Raw genomic sequence first — 22,456 nt, forward strand, 5'->3', positions numbered from 1 at the left:
GGGTGGAGCTGAGCAGGGAGAGAAAAAGCAGCAGAGGAGACTGAGGAAAGAAGGAAGCAGGATGGAGAGCCAGAGGGAGACCTGGAGGAGGCACATGGAGCCAAGAGACACGTGAAGAAACTGTGCTTGCCTTTTGGTTGTGGACTGGGTGACACAGATGTGGGTGAGACCCGTGGGGAGGAGACAATGGCAGCTTTCATCTTGATTTTGATTTTGCTCTTTTCCTTCCGGGCTTGTCTGGTTGTTTCTGACCTTTCTCTGTGGGTCCCCACTGGAAGATGCTTTAGACTTGTGGCAGGCTTTGGGGCCTTGCTCTGGGCCAATCCCATTTGGATGGACTTTTACCCATGAGGGGACGGGTAACTTTGGGTGCTTGATTTAGAAAGTATATTCTTTGCCTTTCCAGTATTGTTTCCTAGATGTATTAAAGTTCCTTCCCATTAAAGTCTCATATATTTTGTGTTGATGCGGCGGATGGCTGAACCCATTTAGAATAGGCAGGTTTGCAGGGATTGGGCTGCCCCTCTCCCTGCCCTGTAACACTAGGACTTCCAGAACTTAATTTATTCTATCATTGGCTAATCTAGTTTATTCCCCATCTCCAGCAATATCTATCTGTTCATTTACACAGTCCCAAAATATAAGAGTAAGAAAGAACCTCAGAGAGACTTTCTATATAAGTGAGTCCTTGGTTTTTGAAAGCCCAGGAACCTGCTGAAAGTATATGTAATTTTCTGAGGTGGGGTTTCAGAGGTTTCACTGAATTCTCAGATGGTTCTAAGTTCTCCTGTGATATAAGAGAAATAGAGGTCTAGGGAGGAGTCTCATAAAACAAGCATTAAGTAGGGCTGGAGGTAAATCTGAAACCTTCCAGTCCCTATTCAGAGCTTTTTCCCTAGTTCCACACACAGGTCACAAACAGAGCAGTGCAGTGATTGCCAACCAGATCACAAGTTTTGTAGTGGCTTTGCCATTGCAATGCTAGCTTCTCTTCATAATACCTAGCATGCTGGAAGAGTGCTAGCTGTCATAGTCTAAAGAAATCATAATTAGGAAAGGAAATCTGACCTTCCAGCACAGGGATATTACAGAAAGCCAAATAGAATTGATTTTTTTTTAAAAGATTTTATTATTTATTTATTTATTTATTCATTCATTCATTCATTCAAGGACTGGGTATAGTCAGAAGCGCTGGAGGGTGAGAGAATTCACCAGAGCCAGAGTGGGGAGCAGAGTAGGCAGAAGGACTGAAGTACACTGCTGAGGGGAGCAGCGGGCGGCAGGAGAGGTCTGTGCGCCATGTGGGACCCTCCTCCGGTGGCCGGGGAGCAGCCGGGGATGGAACCGGCGCTGCAGAGGTGCGGGCAGCTTCGCAACCCAGCGCTCAACCGCTGCGCCACCGGGGAGGCCCCAAATAGAATTGATTTTGGATAATTCCTAGTGTTTCTTGTGGAAGAGGGTCCCAGCACTTTTTTGTTGAATTTGTATAGCTAATTATGAGTTACCTGTAAATACTTAGGCAGTGTTCAGAGGTACCTTTTCTTCCTCTTTGACCTAGGGTCCAAAGTGATTACCAATGCATACCCCCTATTTGTCCATTCTGTTCCCTCTTCCCCATTCTTTGCCTGACCTTTTCTTACCCTTCTCTTCAAGATACCCTGTCTATTCTCCCTCTTCCTACCTCTCCTTCACTTTCCCCAGTTTCCAATGGTCTTCCCCTTGATTCCCTCCTAACCTCCTTCCCTAGCAGACCTCCTCTCCTCCACTTTAGATCCACTCCCTCTGTCTTACCCACACCTTTCCCTCCTCTATCCTTACAACCCCCTCAAATCACTTGCAACAAGCTCCCCACCCCCAGCCAGAACTGATGGCCAGAGGCTCCCAGTCGGGATGGAGCCAGCTTGCTAGGGGAGCCTTGGGCTCTCCGATTGGCTGCAGCGGGTAGCACACCAGTTCAAATCCCGCCCCGCTTCCCCCCCACCCCCCAACACGCCAGTAAATGCAACGCTCTGGCACCTGCTATTGGCCAGCAGGCCTGTCAGCAGCTCGGGCTGTGCTTCACGCAGGCGCCAGCAATCTCTTGGTGAATAAAAACTCAGCCTAGGGGCTGGGGGTGGGGAGAGGAGAGGGAGAGATCTAGCAAGGCAGGGCTGAAAGGAGTGACTGGCAACCGGATCCCTGCGCTGAGAGCAAGCGAGCTTAGGAAAGCAAGCTAATTTGAAGGAGTAGGGGAGGACAAGACTGACCGGTAGCCAGGCAGGCGGACGGACAGACGGACGCTCTGACAGACTGAGCAGGCTCCAGAGAACCTTCACTCAGGTTCCTCCCGCCTTTCCCTTTGAAAGACAGGATTTTGCCTTTTCCTTGGTGCCCGAGAGAGAGAGAATGCTGGACTCTGCTGACTTCAGTGCAAGCTAAGATTTCTCAGCTAGGGAAGAAAGATCAGCCCAATTCTGAGAAAGGGGGAACCAAGCTCCCTCGTCCCCATCCCCCCTGCCCCCTCAAACCAAACTCGGGCGCCAAACCCAGCCCTTTCCTAACCACCCCACTTCCTCCTCTCTTTTCTAGCATGGTGGCTTTATGGACAGTCTGACAGAACAGAGACTGACATCTCCCAATCTGCCGGCCCCCCACCTAGAACACTACAGTGTTCTGCATTGCACCATGACCCTGGATGTGCAAACTGTAGTCGTTTTTGCCGTGATTGTAGTCCTCCTGCTTGTCAATGTCATACTCATGTTTTTCCTGGGAACGCGCTGAATGGAGTCAAGCCACCTGAGCTCTTGCGAACTCTTGCTTTGATTTCATCCCAAGAATCACCGAGAAAAAATATCAAGACAGACAGACAGAGACAGGGAAAGAGAGGGAGCGAAAAAGCAAGCTTTCTTACTCAGGGGGGAAAACGTTTTGAGCTTCAACATGGCCTCGCTGTGATATGTATGACGTTGGTATATTATCTCTCCCTAAATCTTTTGTCATGTCTTGTCTTTTAAGTATGCTTGTGAGTGTAGGTGCTTATTGCCTGAGTAAAATTGTTGATAAATGCTTTCTATTTAAATGTGCATGTATGTGTGTGCATTCTCCATCTGTGTGACGTACACAGAACAAGCTCCGCATCCTTAAATAGTAGCTTTGCTGTTTGTGTTGTATTAACTCATTTTCCTGAAAGCACCTTTAAACTATGTTAGGAAATTTTAGTCAAAATTTCTCTGTTGCCATGAGGATTGTATTTGGATTTGTTTGGGGGTGAAGGTGCTGCCTGAAGAGCATGGTGAATTTTTGGCATTTTAAGACAGACAGTCTTGCACTGAATGCTTAGAGGAAAAATCAATACAAAAGAAATGGATTTAACAAAAATGGTTCTTTAGTCTTTGATGAGAGTCGAGAGAATTTGAGAAGTGATGTGGTGGGTTTCATTGGTGTGGCAGTTGGTAACTGTGTCCTTTGAATCTCAATTTTCTGTCCAGGCTTCACAGTTTCCAGTTTGGAAAGAAGCCACCTTTAAAATATTTCTCAAAGCATTAGGTGTCAATTTCTTTGGATTAATGGAATAGAACATAAAAGTTTTCACTGATCTTTATTAATCAATAAGAGAAGACATTGACAAGAGCAATTTTGGTTTAATTGTCTCAAAGATTGTACCATTGGGGATGTGAGTTTGCAGATTTCTCTGCGTAGCCTCCAAAATAAGACAAAAGCCAGCTCTTTACCCACCTTGGAAATAGTATTATTTGGATATGCCCCCTTGGGGTAATCTCATTTGCAGTGAGATTCTTGAACTTGCTAGTGTTTGTGAGAAAGTGGTAGTTTTGTTTTTTTTAATATCAGTGGTCTTTCAAATTGAAAGATTTCCATAACAAAATAAAAGTATGTATGTGCAAAGTTGAGAGTTTTGAGCAACCCACCCTTCCAAAAAAAAGTAGCCTGGTTGGAATGGCGTGAGAACTTGGAAAACAAGAGTTGGAAACATTCCAATTTGACATATATTTCCATGTCTGTATCAAATGGTAGTAGTTGTGGGTTGCTGTCATTAATTGCTATTGCTATTATTTTTCTATTTGTTTCCTCTGAGAAAGCTCTTGGCAAAGCCAGGAGAAATGTGTCTCTAATGCCAGTGTGCATAATACTTGTCCTGTTCCTTCCTACTTCTGCGCCTCCTCTACTGATTCAGGCAGGTCTTCCTCAATATGCTGCTTACCTGACTTGAAATAGTGCCATTTCTGGCTTAAGTAGCAATGAATCAGGGCTCAAACATGTCCACACACATGTTCCCCCTAAACCCTTGTGGGTGGTTGCTTATGTGTAATGTGCAAATCTGCTGGTATTGTGTTGTCAAGTTGCATGTCCTGTTTTTCATTTTCTTTGGAAATGATTATGAAGGGAGAGGGGCTGTGAGAGGGAATCTTGAAATTGTCCTGATGTCAGGACCCAGAGAGTATTATTTTATGGCATCAGATGTGGTTTTTGAGCCTCAGTGTCTTCTCTTGTTGGCTCGGTATGGAGAAGTTGATTTTTTTTTTTATTTATTTCCGTTGGTGCCATGGTTGAAAGCATGATCTGGGAAGCTTGTTGGCATTGATTTTTATTAATTACTGTCTGGTACCTTTGTGGTGGTACCAAAGGTTGGAGAATTTGTTCCTTTGAGGAGAGAACCTAGTGAGTCACCCTCCTTTCCTTAACTCCAGTGGTATTTTCTAATGTAAGATTACATTTTGACTGGTGGGCACTTTGTTTTGAGACAGTGTTGGGGAGTAAGAAATGGCTTCAGACTGAGCAGCTACAGACCTGTTTTTCTTTAAGTGGCTGTGTGAATTGGAAGATTTTTTTCCCTCCTCAGTGGGTTTGGTATCCCTACCACATTGGCCTTTGGAGGTTGTTGAACTAGGTGACCTCCAAGTGCTGTATTCTGTGATTTTAGGTGCCCATAGACACTTGAAAGATTTTATTTTTATGCATTTACACATCCAAGAACTGGAGCATAGGCCGGAGGTGGGGGTGCCAGAGGATTCACCAGAGACAGAGTGGGGAGCAGTACAGGTGGATCTACTGAAATGCACTGCTGAGGGGAGCAGGTGAAATAGAAAGATCTGCTGCACCATGTGGGTCAGCTCCCTGGCCTGGGATTGAACTCCTGCTGCAGTGGCTGCTGATAGCTTCATAGTGCTGAGACTTAACCCCTTGCGCCACCAGGGAGGCCCCCATAGACACTTGAAACCAGAGGGGGATGAATTGGAAAGAAAAGTGAAAAGGAAAAGGAAATATTAATCAACATTAATATTTGGAGGGAGGGGGAACATATATGCTTGTTGGGTTCTGGAGAAACTCTAAGATTTTTAAGGGTTGCTGGTATCTGGAGAAACTCTTAAGTTTTACAAGAGACTTTTTACCTAGCTATGTGGTAAGAAAATTGGTCTGCAACCTCCCCCCAACCAGAGAAATATTCTCTAAGGCTAGACTGTGAGCAACGTTTATAATAAAGTAGTGTCAAGAAATGCCACCAGCTTTCACCTCTGGGTGCCTAACAGACTCTTGGCAGAAAGTCTTTGGGAATGTATGTGTGTAGGGTATGTGACAATATGTTTGGGGGTGTGTGTGCATGTATGTGGGGTTGTTTGTGCACACTCCTGAATGTGGATGGGAGTTGGTTGTGCTAGGAATGAGGAAAAACAGCAGGGCATTCATTGAGTTCCACAGTTCTCAATGGTCTCCTTGTAGTAGGGCCTTTTAGTATTTGACTTGTGCTAGGATGAATGCTATTGTCCCTACCAATTCTCCTCTCACCCCACATCTGGGTCAGGCTAAAGGGGTAACTTGAATGAGCCTTTCCATCAATAGTTTATCTGGCTGACAAATGTGTAAGCACTTTTCAAATTAATTTATCTCTAGACAAGTAAGGGAATGTTGCTAGCCAGATGGCAGGCCATCTTAGAGCAGCAAAAAGGGAGTTTTGAGAGTAGAGAACCAAAGGTGGCAGTGTGACTTTTTACTTGTGTGAATCCTAAAGACTTGGTATTTCTCCTTCAGATTTGTGAGGGTATACAAAAAAAAGGAAAGAGTGGGGAAAATGAAAAATGCAGGTCAAGGGAATTGGACCCTCTACATTTTTTTTCTTTTTTCTTCCTTTGCCTCTTTCCATCTTCCTTCTTTTCTCATCCCCTCTTCTGATATACACTGCCTTTCCTTTCCCAGTCTATGAACATGCTTGCTTAGTGTGGGTGGGACACTGATTTTTTATTCAGTTGGTACCCTGGTATAAGCATGATCTGAGAAGTCTGCTGGCATTGATTCTAATTAATCACTCTTTGGTCCATTTGTGGGGTTTCCTGGGTGCATAAGAAGAAACAGGGGCCTCTCTGGTGGCACAGGTGGTTGAGGGCCGCACTGTGAAGCTGTTTGCAGCCTCTGCAGCGTGGGTTTGATCCCAGATGGCCGGCAAGAATCCCACATGGCGTGGCAGACCTCTCCTGTCTTGCCCGCTGCTCCCCTCAGCAGTGTGTTTCAGTCAGTCTGCCTGTTCTGTTCCCCGCTCTGTCTCTGGTGAATCCTCTCACCCTCTGGCACATCTGGCCTATACCCCAGCACTTGCATAAATAAAATAAATCTTAAAAAAAAAGAAGAAAGATAATAAGATTTTCCCTCTTTCCCCCGCAAAACTCCACTTTCACTTTCTCCTCTCTAACTCCTTTGGGTAGAGGATGTTCTTTTGCTATTAGGAGGGGCAAAATCCCACCTCAAGAATTTTGACTTTCAGGTTCCCAAGAGGAGATTCAAGAAAATACCTTCTACTAGTATTCTAGCAGCCCAGGCATCACTCAGCTCCTGCTGGGGGCTGGAGACCAGTGGGACTTGGTTAGAGGATTTCATGGAGGGGACAATAAAAGAGCATTTCCAACAAATGCCTAGATAAATATATTCACAGAAGGCATATAGAGTCTGGCTTTGTCCCAGCAATGGAATCAACTTCATGAAAGACTCCTGTGTTCAAATCCCTCTCCTATCATTACCTTCTCCTCAAGATTGACTGAACCATTTCACTGCCCAACTGTAGTACAAGGAGGTCTGCAGGTTCATATATATATATATATATATATATATATATATATCATATATATACATATATTAGAATATATATTAGAATATTTTATATAATATATATTAGAATATATATATATATAATATTATATGTATTCACCCTGACTTTGGGATGTAACAGGGAGAAGGTAAAGGGATGGTGTGGTGGGAACAAACTGAGTAGTTTTTTCCCTCCATTGAGACAACCTCTGTATGTTAGAATCTGCAACATCTGCTGAACAGTATACCCTGATTTTGTTTGTGGCTTAGAGAACCTTAGCCCAGTTATAGTTTGGAATTTGGGGGTTTTGTTTCTGTTATTGGTCACTGAGTAGTTTCCAACTGGAAGGGCCTAGAGTGGAAATAAGACAATGCTTTCAGTAGAGTTTACAAAGCAATTTCACATCCTTTCTAATTTTGAACATACATCAGCATTACAAAGTGGGTAGTCATGATTGCTATTCCTGATTTTATAGATGAAAAAATTAAAGGCCAGAGAGATTGATTGGATGGGAGTGGGTCTGCCTTTCAAACAGAAAGGGGAAGAATCAGTTGATCATTCTCAAATAGTGTGAAGCCAAATGGGAGATATGTGAGTCATCCCTGAAGTCATACTAGCTTTCTCAGCTACTTGCTTACATTTTTAGTGCTTTTTATTTTAATACCTTCCATTTGCATAGCGATTTTACGTGGCATTTTTTATTCAATAAAATGCTGCCTTTATCTTGAATATACATTGAATAGTTCCCTTTAGTTTTATGAATACTCACTATTTGGGATCTTTAAAGAGAAAGGCAATGGTGAAGCCTAAAATATAGAGTGTCTCAAAGGGACTTTATTACAATTTTCAGGATACAATTTTTGTTTACTTTGAAGTACTTTTATTTTTCTGTATTTCTTTTTAAAAAATTTCTTCCCAGTGGGGCCTCCTGGTGGCGCCTCCCTGGTGATGCAGGAGTTAAGTCTCATTGCTATCAAGCTCTTGCCAGCCACTGCTGCATGAGTTCAATCCCACGCCAGGGAGCTAACCCTCATATGGCACAGCAGACCTCTCCTGTCTTGCTCGCTGCTCCCCTCAGCAGTCTATTTCAGTAGAAATGCCTGTTCTGCTCCCCACTCTGCCTCTGGTGATTCCTCTTATACCCCCACCTTTGACCTACACCCCAGTTCTTGTATGCATAAATGAATCTAAAAAAAATATTCCCAGAACAGCCACGGTACTTCAGGTTAACATCTGATCAAGATCAAGTACAAAGGGACTTAGATTGGTGTGTGAAATGTCTATAAATGAAGAGTTTTACTGGTTCTCAGCCTTCACTAAACATTCAGATCAGCTGGGGAGTTTTTAAATGCCTGTGCCAGGATTCCACATGGGGAGATTCTGATTTAATTGGCATTGGATAGACCCAGAACAGTTTTGTTTGTTTTTTAATTCAAATATGCAGTCAGGGTTAAGTCGCTGTATTAGCCTTTTGAACTGTAGGCTCAAACTCTTTGCTGTCTAGTCCAGCCCTCTACTCTGATGAAATTGACCTTTTAAACTTGTTAAATTTTACTTTGTTTGGTTGGTCCATTGTTTTTCTAGATTTTATGTATTTTTAAAGTCTTTCTTCATACCATGCAATAAATTATCAGTCATTTCTAGCTTTGCATCAGTTAAATTTAATTATCTTTTGTTGACCTATTTTAGCTTTTGTGGGGGGGGGGCTTAAATTTTTCTTTCATGCCATGAAATAGATAGTCTTTTCTATCATTACATCAATTGACAACTATTAAGTAAGTATCATTCAAGTTGTTAATTCATTGTTTAATATGATAGAGTTAATGCTAGTTCCTCTGGCATCTCAGCAGAGCACCCTCTTGGAGTTGAAATCTGTTAATTTTTGTATGTATCTGGTCAACTAGTGCAAAATCCACTGGGCTCCACAATCATCTATCCTACCAACATGTTAATAAGGATAACATGGCATGATAGGTTTGTTATATCCTGTGTAGACATCAAGATGTATGCTAAATTCATAGCAAATATCTGTCAAGCTATGACCCCATCAGAAAAAAAAGAGTATGAGTCACTTTGAAACTTACTTCCTGTAAATCCTGTTGCAGGCTCCAGGATTCCGTGTTTCTTTCAGTACGCACAGACCATATATCCTAACTGGGTCTAGAATTGGGCTGAAGGTCTTTGCTACAACTGTAGGTTCTGTGTTTTACCTTCTTTTATCCTCTTTGAAAAAGCAGGACATTATAGATTTGACTTTGAAACAAATATATTTGGTTTTCAAAGAGTTCAGTAAACTCTTTCTGCATGTTTCCCTTGTTGGCTGAATTGTTTCCAGTGGTTCTCCGCCTTGGCTGCACTTTGGAATAAAGTGGGGAATTAGCAAGACTTACAGTTCTTAGAGTCTCTTGATGGGGGGGAGGAATCTGACTGAGTTGGTGATGGCTAGGCTGTGGCATCAGTATTTTTTTTGAAAGTTCCCTGAGGTGAAAGGAATGTTAAAACCCAGGAATGAGAATGACTGCTGTGTGTTCAAAGAAAATGTCAGCTCAGCCTGTGTCTGGTTTATCATACACATGAATAGGCAGACTTTGCAGATGGTGACTTTTTATTCTAGGATTGTGGGATTCTGTTTTTTAGATTTTATATATTTATGCATAAAAGAGCCGGGGTACAGGCCAGAGACGCAGGGGGTGAGAGGATTCACCATTAACAGAGTGGGGAACAGAACAGGCTGACTGAAACACACTGCTGAGGGGAGCAGCGGGTGAGACAGGAGAGGTCTGCTTTGCCATGTGGGTTGCTCCTTGGCCAGCTGGGGATGGAACTCATGCTGCAGTGGCTGTGGATTTCTTCATAGTGCAGTGCTTAACCCCTTGCGCCACCAGGGAGTCCCCCAATGGGATTCTTTTTTTTTTTTTTTAAGATTTATTTATTTATGCATACAAGAACTGGGGTGTAAGCCAGAGGTGGGGGGGTCAGTGAAAAGATTTACCAGTGAGTGTGGGGAGCAGAACAGGCAGATCTACTGAAATACATTGCTGAGGGGAAGAGTGGGCGAGACAGGTGAGGTCTGCTGTGCCATGAGGGGGGCTGGGGAATCAAACTCGTGCTGCAGTGGCTGGTAATAGCTTGATAGCACTGTGTCTTTAACCCCTGCACCACCAGGGAGGCCTGGATTGTGGGGTTCTTGATGAATTCTAGGGGCTTGTGCCCACCCTAAAAAGGACTCAACTCCAGGGAGTAAGTAGTTTGGCAACTTATTTGGATTTAAAATCATTAGCTGTGAAGTGGTTTGAATTCTTCAAGAAAAGGGGCTGTTCCTATGCATTTGTTATAACAGTGGGTAATATTCTTTTAATTGTTGGATAATCTTGGGTAAATTACTTCTCTCCTTTGAAATTCAGTTTCCTCATCTACAAAGTAAGGTTATATGGATTAGACATCCTCAAGATTTCTTCCAGCTCTAATGAGCTGTGCTTAATTTGTGATTAATACTAATGCCCAAAATGATTAAGGACATTATTATTATTCAATACAAGCTGGTAATTCAAAGATCCCTAAAAGTTTTGGAATGTATAGGGTGGTTTGGGTGTGACAGACTTGACCTACCAATTATATTTGTAATTTGGCTTAGGTTTCTTCTAGAAAAACTGAACTATACATTGTATTCATTGAGCATATACTGGCTGCCATCAGGGAAGAAAGAGAGTCTTAGAGTGAACTGAGAGGCAGAGAGATGCTAGTTTAGGATTTAGATTAGCCTCTTAAAGATGAAGTACCAACCCATAGGTTTGGGAAAGCTGAGGAGGCAAGGGGCTGGTTGACTTGATAGCCCAGAGCCACTTATTACAGTGTTTTAAGTAGCCATTAATGTACTTTCTAGCACAGTTAATAAGGAATTAAAAAAAAATTCCCAAGCTAATTCATTAGTTCTTCCTCAAAACCTGGAAGTAGTTGAGGAAACAAAGGCACAGAGAGACTAAGTATCTTACTCAAGGTCACATAGTCAGGAAGTGGTAGTTCCTGATCCTAGAATCCTGGTCTATTAGTGCTATGTCCTACAGTTCTTCCAGTGTAGGCTGCATATCAGACTCTGTGGTCAGAAAGTAGTCATCACTCTTTGACAAAGAACAGACTGACACAGAACAGAACTCAGGAAGAAAATATGGAGAAATGAACAAAGGACATCTGACCTAGAGAAAAAAAGAAAGGTTAAGGGAAGGATATGTTTGAGGTCAGTTCTTGCCCTTACCACTCATCTAGGCTAATTTCAGTCTCCTCACAGGAATCGGACATTTATTCTTTGAGCATTAAGGTCAAGAGTTGGTAGCATAAAAGAAGGAAGGTTTTGTATGCATAGCTAAAGAGACAGAAAATAAAAACACTGGGAATAATATTGGGAACCCTGGAAGCAAGCCATGGCTCTCTACCCATCTTGCTGCCAGAACTTGATCAAGACCATTCCCCACTAGGTCTCAGATTCCATGCCCTCTAACATAAGGGGTAGATTCAATAGAAGGACAATGTTTTTAAAGGACATTTTGGCCAGAAGTGTTTATATAAAACAGGAAAAAGAGGAACTAGTCTGGTTGAAATGGCGCTGGGACAGAGGTGGAAGATAGAGTAAAAAAAATCCCAGGCAACCATCTTGCTGATGCAGATTCTGAACATTAAGGGAATTAGAGTAAGGAGAGTGGGATTAGTCTGCCCAACTCAGCCATACTGCTTGGAAGATAGACAACGCTGGATGGGGGAGGGGTTGTCTTTCATTTAAGTGGCTGAATTTCACAGAAAATCATTTAGGGATAGAGATTAAAATATTTTAAAGATCTGATGCGTGTCTCTCCCCTGCCTATTGTGCAAGTAAGAAAACTGAGGCAAAGAAGGGGGAAGGGACTTGTCTAAAGTTGTAATGATGGGTATTGGGATCTTGACTCCTCAAATGGGGTTCTTGGTCTCTGTAATGTCTGTGTGCTAGATGGTGCTGATTCTGTGCTTCCTTGGCTGGATCACAAACCTGAATACTTGCTCAGGTTTGGTTGAAAATGGGAGCTGACAGAGAAGCTGGGAAAACAAGAGCATTATATAACTTCCTGGAAGGAAGCAGCTCTGTCAGCAGCCCTGGGGTTCCAGGCAGTGAAATGGGGACCAGACAAAACAGAATCTGCTGTAGACCACATTAGTTATTCTGAAGCAGGGAGCCCTGGATGCACCCCTTTACTGTGTGTGTGGCCATCCACTTTCCAGACCCAGAGGAGACCTGCACTGCACACACATACCCAGCTTTGGGAACAGTCTGTTAACTCTGATCTTTCTGCTTGCCTGCCTTCATTAGAGGAAAAGAAGCCATGCATTTACGTGCCCAGCCTGCTGCAGGAAAGATTTGCTAAGAGCCCACCCTCCACCTCCTCAGAGTGTGGTGCCTAAAGGCAGCAGCTACTTTTAGCTGTACCTCCCACAGCCTCTCCTAGCTCCCACTCTCTTTCTTCCTCCACCCTCTGTGAACTCTGATGGTTGACAGGAGGGCTGGGCAGTGGGTGCTTTGCTATTGGAAAAGAGACATGGGGGAACCAGGCATCACTAAGAGAGTTTCCAACAGTCCTGGCATTGTGAGAAAGCTGGGAACAAAGGCAAAATGATGAGACTGCTTTATGCTTAAGGCCCAGAAGGAATACAGGGCTTTTATTAATTTCCTTTGGACCTTGCAACCAGCTGAGGTGCTTGTCTTGACAATCCAGATTGAACTATAAAGGAGGGATCTGAAAGATTTATTGGACAGAACATGGATACACACTGCTTCTATTTGGATTTAGAGAAAAGCAAGCAGGGCTACTGGATGCTCATTGATAATTGATTCTCCCTCTTGAGCAATGAACCTGTCTTACAGTTTTTAGGGGATTTTGAACATTGTTTCTCTTGATCATCTAGGTGATGCTGTGAAAGTACATAGGACAGAGATAATTTTCATTTTACAGATAAGAAAAATGAGGCTCAACGACTTATTTTCATATGGCACCTGATCTGGACTCAAGTTCTGGAAGATGGATTGCCATTTAAATCATTCCAGACACATACATCTTCTTTAAAAAGGGGGAGGGGTGGATGTTAGAACTGTTTTGAGTCTAATTTCCTCCATCACTGTTGAAGTTGGGGAACTATGTACAGAAAAAGAAAGCACAGTATGCTTGTAGTAGTTTTGGAGTTAGGGCATTCCCTTGCAAGCATGTGAATTCCTGGGCTTATCAGACTTGCATGCTGCTCTGTCTTTTAGTAGTGGTGAGGGTAACCTGTATGGTGTGATGGAAAACAAAGGGTCACTGAACTAGTAGTTTGTCATTTTTTAGCTCTCTGACCTTGGGCAAGTCACTTAGACTCTGTGAATTGATTTTCTTTTTAGTCAATTGGGTCTGATAATCCTTAAGAGGACTTTGATGCAGAAATCTCTAGGTGACTGCTGCAGTGGAGGCACCTGACATTTGGTAGATAGATGCTCTATAAAGGTTTTTTTAGTGAAATGTATATATATATATATATATATATATATATATATATATATATATATGAAAACATAGGGACTGCAAATATAAGCTCAGTCTCTGGGTGACCTTGAACAAATTCCCTTGTCACTGTGCCTTATTTTTCTCACCACAGTGTGGAGGACTCTTTTCACTTCTCTGCCTTGAAAGGTAAAAGATGTTTTATTTACCCCCAGCTCCATTCCCCACAACAGCGCCCCCCCCCCCCCCACATATTGCTATGAATAGACTAGCTTTCTCCCTATCTCCTGCAAAGCTGAAAGAGGAGCTTGGAAGAAAGCCAAAGTCAATTGTGTTTTTATTTAGTGTCTTCTCAAGTCAATCAAACCAGAACTACCTTGGCACTTGGCAATTAAAAACCAATTCCTGGCCTCCAGGTCCTTGGCAAGGATTTGTGATTTGCATTGATGGATTTTCATTATCCGATTGGGTTGTGTTAGAAATCACAGACTTCACTAGGGTCTCCCCGGTGGCGCAGTGGTTGAGCGCTGGGTTGTGAAGCTGCCCGCAGCCTCTGCAGTGCCGGTTCCATCCCCAGGCCACCCGGAGGAGGGACCTGCATGGCACGCAGAACTCTCCTGCCGCCCGCTGCTCCCCTCAGCAGTGTACTTCGGTCCTTCTGCTTGCTCTGCTCCCCGCTCTGGCTCTGGTGAATTCTCTCACCCTCCCGCGCTTCTGACTGTACCCAGTGCTTATATAAATAAATAAATGAATAAATCTTAAAAAAAAAAAAAAGAAATCACAGACTTCACAAATGACCTACTTAGAGGAAATCTATGCTGTTCACCTTGTTCTGCATCATTTTGTTTGTAAAAATGTCATTGCTCTATGGACAGGGAAAGAAAATAATGACTATTGTATAGATCTGTAACATTAGTTTTTTTTTTTTCCAATAACTCTATGAGATGAGCAAGGACAGGATTACTCTCCCCATTTTATAACTAAGAAGCTTGCTACTAAGAGAACTGCTGTGATTAACTCAGATCAGTGCTACTTCTTAGAAGTATGGGTGTAGTAGCAAGAACCCATCAATATGGATCTAGCAGTTATCAAACCAACCAAACCAAGGAGTTCATTTGAAAGATGCCTTCTACAATTTGCTTCCATCTATGTCTTGTTATAAAAGTTAAGATAGAGAAAATTAGGTAGGTTCAACTAACTAGCTCTGACTATGTTGCCATTGAACCGCTAATTGACAATTAAGATATATCTATTTGACCTATAAGTCTGTTAGATGTAATATCATCCAGGCATGCCTGAGGGACCTTGCCAAAAACAGAAGAGTGGTCCTTGGACTCTGTGGCCCATTATGCTCTGTTGGGAGGTGTTATCTCTCTGAATTTATCTAGTTATGTTCTTTTATTTTATCAGAAGCCCATTGTCATATATATGTATGAATAAATACATATATATATCTAGTTATGTTCTTAAAGACTAGGCCTTGAGCATAAAAGTTGAACTCATTACCATCATTGGTTCCCAGTCATCCCAGAGGTTGGGGAAGAATGCATTGGATAAACTTCCTCTCATTTTGCCTGGGCTTTGGTGAAGCTTGCATGCTTTTGGAACTTTATCCCTTTTACTCCAAGTGTATCAGATTTCTGGAAAAAAAGGAATATGGAATAACAGATATAAGGAGGCAACCGGTAGCTTGCCTAAGGCTAGAGGGTGCCTACCTAGGATGAAATTACAGTAGGTGCTAATCCACATGCATATATCTTTTCAATGTCTTTTTGTTGTGGTATTAGGGACCAGAGTTAGTCCAAGATGCTTAAAGTGGGAAAGTCACTGGCTAACAGTGAGAAAGAACCCATAAGATTTTTGAACCCACTCTCTCATATAGTGTTGCTAGGAAAACTGAGGCCTAAAAAGCAGCAAGGACTTGCCCAAATCTCAGACTTGGTCCTTTTTTCTCTGTTCAGCTCTTGACTCCTAAGCCATTTAGCTGTGTGGCCCAATGGATGAATGGAGTAGTAGCTAACCCTATTGGGAAAAGCACCAATGACCACCACATTCAGGAAGTGACAGAGATGAATTTGGTATTGGAAAAGAGACATGGGGTAGTCCTTTGACTTGCTTAGGAGTATATTGAACTTAGAGCAAAGCTGTTAGAAACAAATTGTAGGGGAGGAAAATTGGTTCAAACTTGATGTTTATCCATGCCCTCTACTCATACCCACATTTATACACATAACATAGGTCACATGTGATATATACCTATACACACTCAGATACATGTAGGGCATATTTGGAATTTACACGGCATATTATGGGGTACTACTTCGTGCTGACACATTTGGTGCACACACATTTATATAACGATGGGACACACTCACACTTGCATATACTTGGCACAGGCATGGTATGCACACATACATAGACACATATAAAGTATGCTTATGCAAATTTGTATGTGTAGAGAGACATAGAAGCACATAAAATAACTGCATACTCAAATACACGTAGGGTACACTGAGATGCATCATCAGATATACTCCTACGTTTTAGGACACACACTCATGTCCCTGAGGTACACATTCCTAAGGACTTACTTGGACAAATAACCTACTCCACATGAGACACATTTGAACACATCTATGGATATATTTACATGCCCCATAGACCCCTATGGATACACTATGATTCATAACTAAGTTTCAGAGTTGATCCTTGATCCCTAGGTCCTACCTCTAGCATCAGCAAGCTGCCCCACTCTTTCAAGTGCGGCACAACAAGACACTGACCTAATCTGGTGGGCTTCTCTCACTTTACTCTGACTCCCCACTTTTTATTGTAATCCCTAACATTGGGTTTCAGAGGGCAGTGGGTTCAGGAATAATATGGATACTCATGGTGGCATGTGTTGTAGCAGGCTCTGCAAAGGCAAACAAAACTTAGAACTGAGCCCGCAGATGTTGAGTTAGTAGATAGATTGAAAAGAATGCAGAAGATAAATTGACATTGGCTAATGCAGAATCTGTTCTTGCAGCTGTCAATCCAATTATAATTTATTATGGAGTGGTAGGATCTTAAAGTAATGTCCTAGAGAACCTAAAGAAGCTGAATGTTAAAGATTGTTTTTCTGGGGAATGAAGTAATGACTTGGACTAGAGCAAGTTCATCTGAATTGAGGGTTGGAAGGTGTAAGAAATATTAGGATACATAAAGTGGACAGAGACCCAGCCCCTCCGGGGGTCAGTGGAGGGTGGAGAAAGCAGCCACATTCTCAATTGTTCTAGCCCTACCTCTAGGCAGAGCATCTTGGGACACCTAGCTCCACTGATGAAGACCTGCTATTTTTAGAGTTTTTTAAGTTGGGAACCTGGGGAGACCTTTCTAGCCCCTCGTACCAAAGACTGGAGCTGGAAGGAGGGGGCCCTAGACTGGATCGAAATTGAAAATTGGCAAGCAGTGAGTCAGGTAGATAGAATGTGCCAGGTCTGACCTGGAGCAGCAGTCTCAGAGATTTAGTGTTTTACTGTTGAGTATGACAGCCTCATGCCCATTTCTCAGCTTTTGAATTCCAGTTGCTACTCTTAGGGTATGCTTCAGTCTGGTTCCTCTTCTCTGTCCAAACCTTATTTGGTCTATAGGTAAAACAGCATTATCCCAGATGATTGACAAAGCTCAGATAGTCTAAGTTCAGAAAATGTACTTGTTCTTTATCCACAAAGTTGCACCTCACCTGTTCCTGAGCTGGTCTCAATGACAAATGACTAATGGGCCGAACTCCCACAAAAGGAGTTGGAAAAAGAAAAAGGCTATGGGGGAGGGAGCAGGAGAAAGTAGCCTATGGGGTCAGGTTGGTCAAAGTCATGCTAGGGTTACCCCCACCCAAACATACTTTTTTTTTTTTAAGATTTATTTGTTTATACAAGCACTGGGGCATCAGGCCAGAGGTGTGGGAGGGTGAGAGAATTCACCAGAAATAGAGCAGGGAGCAGAACAGGCAGAAGGACCAAAATACACTGCTGAGGGGAAAAGCGGGCAAGACAGGAGAGGGCTGCTGCACCATGTGGGAATCTCCCTGGCCAGCCGGGAATCGAACCCGTGCTGCAGAGGCTGCCGACAGCTTCACAGCACTGTGCTCAACCTGCTACGCCACGGGGGGGGGGGGGGGGGGACGCCAAACAGATACTTTCATTTTTTAAATTTTTTATTTTTTAAAATAAATTTTATTTTTATATTCCCCATACAATTGCAACTCCCTTATTTTGACCCCAATCCCTCCACTCCCCGCCCTCCACCCCACATAGAGTGTCTCTGGTTCATAGTTTTTTTGTTGATTTTGATTTTCACTTTCTTAAGTTATTCATTTTCCTGGTCCCTTATTTAAGTTTTCTAGATTCCTGCTATGAGCGAGACCATCCGGTATTTTTCTTTTTCTTTCTGGCTTATTTCGCTGAGCATGATCCCTACCCGCGCCATCCACGTTGCTGCAAATTGCATGTGTTTATCTTTTTTGAATGCTGAGTAATATTCCATGGTGTATATGTACCACATCTTCTTGATCCAGTCATCTATTTTTGGGCATTTGGGTTGTTTCCAAAGCTTAGCTATTGTAAACAGTGCTGCTATAATCATAGGGGTGCAGGTGCTCTTTGGAATTGATGTTACTGGGTAACATCCTTTGGGTAAATACCTAGGAGTGGAATTGCTGGATCATATGGAAGCTCTATGTTTAGTAGGTCCAGAAATCTCCACACAGCTCTCCATAAGTGGTTGGACCAGTTTGCACTCCCACCAACAGTGCAGGAGAGTTCCTTTTTCTCCACATCCTTGCCAACATTTATTGTTGCTAGTTTTTTTAATATGTGCCATTCTCACTGGTGTAAGATTGTATCTCATGGTAGTTTTGATTTGCATTTCCCTGATTACAAGTGATGTTGAACATTTTTTCATATGCCTGTTGGCCATTTGCATTTCCTCTTCAGAGAAGTCTCTTTTTAGCTCTTCTGCCCATTTTTTGACAGGATTATATTCTTTGTTGTTGTTGAGTCTCATCAGCTCTTTGCAGATTTTTGTGATCGGTCCTTTATCATTAGTGTTGTGTGCAAAAATGTTCTGCCAGTTGGTGGGGTTTCTCTTTGTTTTGGTTATTGTCTCTTTTGCTGTGCAGAAGCTCTTTAATTTGATGTAGTCCCAGCTGTTTATCTTTGCCTTCACTATCACTGCTTTGGGTGATGTGTCTGTAAAGATGTCTTTGATGTGCATATAACGTAGTGTTTCGCCTATATTTCCTTCTATGTATTTTATGGCTTCAGGTCTTATGTCTAGTTCTTTAATCCATTTTGAGTTGATTTTTGTGTATGGTGTGAGGTAGTGGTCAAGCTTCATTCTTTTGCATGTCGAGACCCAGTTTTCCCAGCACCATTTATTTAACAAACTTTCTTTGCTCCAATGCATATTCTTTGCTCCTTTGTCAAAGATTAGTTGACCATAAATCTGTGGGTTTATTTCTGGATTTTCTATTTGATTCCATTGGTCTGTGTGTCTGTTCTTGTTCCAATACCATGCAATTTTGATGATTAAGGCTTTGTAGTATAGTTTGAAGTCTGGGAGTTTGAGGCCTCCATTCCCTTCTTTTTTTTTTTTTTTTTTTTCAGGAGAACTTAAGCTATTCCGGGTTTTTGGTGATTCCATATGAAGATCATCAATAATTGTTCTATTTCTTTTTTTTAATAAATTTTACTTTTTTATTCCCCATACAATTGCAACCCCCTTATTTTGACCCCAGTCCCTGTCCTCCCCGCCCCCTATCTCCCATAGAATGTCTCTGGTTCATAGTTTTTTTTTGATTTTGATTTTCACTTTCTTATAGTTATTCTTTTTCCGGGTCCCTTATTTAAGTTTTCTAGATTCCTGTTATGAGTGAGACCATCTGTTATTTTTCTTTTTCTTTCTGGCTTATTTCGCTGAGCATGTTCTATTTCTTTGAAGAATGACATTGAAATTTATATTGGGATAGCATTGAATCTGTATATTGCTTTTGGTAGGATGGCCATTTTAATAATGTTTATTCTACCAATCCATGAGCAGGGGATGTCTTTCCATTTCTTTGTGTCTTCTTCAATTTCTTTTAACAGTGTTTTTTTTTTTTTTAATAGAGGCATGTTTTATTTATTTATTTATTCATTCATTTATTTGTTTGTTTGTTTTGTTTATACATGCACTGGGTACAGTCAGACGCTCAGGAGGATGAGAGAATTCACCAGAGCCAAAGTGGGGGGCAGAGCAGGCAGAAGGACCAAAGTACACTGCTGAGGGGAGCAGCAGGCGGCAGGAGAGGTCTGCGCGCCATGTGGGACCTGCCTCAGGTGGCTGGGGAGCAGCCGGGGATCAAACTGGCACCGCACAGGCTGCGGGCAGCTTCGCAACCCAGTGCTCAACCGCTGTGCCACCAGGGAGGCCCTAACAGTGTTTTATAGTTTTCTTTGTATAGGTCCTTTAGCTCTTTTGTTAGATTTATTCCCAAGTACTTGATTTTTTTTGTTTTGATAATAAAAGGGGTAGTTTTTTTTATTTCTTCTTCTTCAGACATATTGTTTGTGTACAGGAAAGCTACTGATTTTTGCGTGTTTATTTTGTATCCTGCCACATTACTGAACTGATTAATGAGTTGAATTCGTTTTTCTGCAGAGTTTTTGGGGTTCTCTATGTATATTATCATATCATCTGCAAATAGTGATAGTTTGACTTCTTCTTTTCCTATTTGGATTCCTTGAGTGTCTTTCTCTTGTCGTATTGCTCTGGCTAGGACTTCCAGTATTATATTGAAAAGCAGTGGTGAGAGCGGACATCCTTGTCTTGTTCCAGATCTTAATGGGAATGCTTTTAGCTTTTCACCATTGAGAGTGATACTGGCTGTTGGCTTGTCATATATGGCCTTTATGATGTTGAGGTATGTTCCTTATATCCCAAGAATTTCAAGGGCTTTTATCATGAATGGGTGTTGCACATTGTCGAAGCTTTCTCGGCATCTATTGATATTATCATATGGTTTTTATATTTCTTTTTGTTGATGTGTTGGATAACGTTGATTGATTTTCGGATGTTAAACCATCCTTGTGTCCCTGGAATGAATCCTACTTGGTCGTGGTGATTTATCTTATGGATACATTGTTGGATTCTGATAGCTAAAATTTTATTGAGGATTTTTGCATCAGTGTTCATTAGGGAGATTAGCCTGTAGTTTTCTTTTTTTTATTGTCCTTGTTCAGTTTTGGTATTAGTGTAATGTTGGCTTCATAGAACGTGTTTGGTATTATCCCTTCCTTCTCAATTTTTGAAGGAGTTTGTGAAGGATAGGCACTAATTCATTTCTGAACGTTTGGTAGAAATCATTTATAAATCCATCAGGTCCTGGGCTTTTGTTTTTGGGGAGGTTTTTGATTACCATTTCAATTTTGTTGCTTGTAATTGGTCTGTTTAGGTGTTCTATTTCTTCTTTATCTAGCTTTGGGTGATTGTAGAGTTGTAGGAATTTGCCCATCTCCTCTAGATTGTTGAACTTGTTTGCTTGTAACTGTTCATAGTAGTTTCTGATTATTCTTTTGATTTCTGCTGTGTCCATTGTGATTTCTCCTCTTTCATTTATGATCCTGTTTGTTTGTGCTTTCTCCCTTTTTTCCTTTATGAGCCTGTCTAGGGGTTTGTCTATTTTATTGATTTTTTTTGAAGAACCAGCTCTTGGTTCAACTGATCTTTTTTTTTTTTTTTTTTTTTTTAGTTTCAATTTCATTAATTTCTGCTTTGGTTTTTATTATTTCTTTTCTTCTACTGGTTTTGGGTTTTTTTTTTTGTTGTTCTTTTTCTAGATCTTTGAGCTTCGAAATTAGGTTGTTTCTTTGAGTTCTTTCTTGGTTCTTGATGTGAGCCTCTATTGCTATATATTTTCCTCTTATTACTGCTTTTACTGCATCCCATACATTTAGGATATTGGTGTCCTCCTTGTCATTCTATTCAAAGAATTTTTTAATTTCTTCTTTGATCTCCTCATTTGTCCAGTGGTCGTCCTGTAGTGTGGGTTTCAATCTCCATGAGGTCAGGAGAGTTCCTTGCCTTCTTTTTATGGTTTATTTCTAGTTTGATGCCTTCATGGTCAGAAAAGATGGTTGGTGTGATTTCAATCTTGGCGTGTCTGTTGATATTTGTCTTGGGTCCCAGTATATGATCGATACTGGAGAATGATCCTTGTGCGCTTGAGAAAAATGTGTACTCAGATTTTTTTTGGGTTTAGTGTTCTATAGATGTCTGTTAAGCCCAAGTGCTCTAGATCCTTATTTAGAGCTTTAGTGTCTTTACTTATATTTTGTCTTGTTGATCTATCCATTGTTGATAGTGGTGTGTTGAAGTCTCCCACTACGTATGTGTTTTCTCTGATGTCTGTTTTCAAAGATGACAATAGTTGTCTGATATATTTTGGTGCTCCTTCGTTTGGTGAGTATATGTTAATGAATGTTATTTCTTCTTGAAGTATTGTCCCCTTGATCATAATGTAGTGATAGTTGGGGTCTCTTTTTATCTTTTTGAGTTTGAAATCTGTTTTATCAGAGATAAGTATAGCTGTACCTGCTTTCTTTTTTTGGTCCATTTGCTTGTGGGATTGTTTTCCATCCTTTAACTTTGAGTCTATTTTTATCTTTTGTAGCTAAGTGTGTTTCCTGGAGACAATAAAAGTTTGGGTTTTGTTTCTTAATCCAGGCTGCAACTCTGTGTCTTTTTATTGTGGTGTTTATTCCATTTACATTTAGAGTTAATATTGATATGTTAGCATCTGTATTTGCCATTGTGTTTGTCTTTCCTTTGATTTTATTTATTTATTCTTTTAATAACTTTTTTTTGGGCC

The 22,456-nt window shown here is 41.5% G+C and overlaps 2 protein-coding genes across 5 annotated transcripts in view; both read left to right on the forward strand.

Moving 5' to 3' along the window:
• ARHGEF9 (Cdc42 guanine nucleotide exchange factor 9) overlaps window positions 1–22,456 on the forward strand; it is a gene marked incomplete at both ends in the record, with an annotated part of 371,843 nt that overhangs the window by 63,202 nt on the left and 286,185 nt on the right. The gene's annotated exons all lie outside the window — the stretch shown is intronic.
• LOC311187306 (uncharacterized protein) lies at window positions 2,581–2,760 on the forward strand (the record flags this gene model as incomplete). Its single annotated transcript, XM_084258636.1, has 1 exon — window positions 2,581–2,760. One exon carries the CDS (start codon window positions 2,581–2,583, stop codon window positions 2,758–2,760), a length of 180 nt encoding a protein of 59 aa, XP_084114762.1.

The sequence above is a fragment of the Talpa europaea genome (genome assembly GCF_964194135.1).
Source record: "Talpa europaea genome assembly, chromosome: X".
In the NCBI taxonomy this organism is placed as follows: Eukaryota; Metazoa; Chordata; class Mammalia; order Eulipotyphla; family Talpidae; genus Talpa; species Talpa europaea.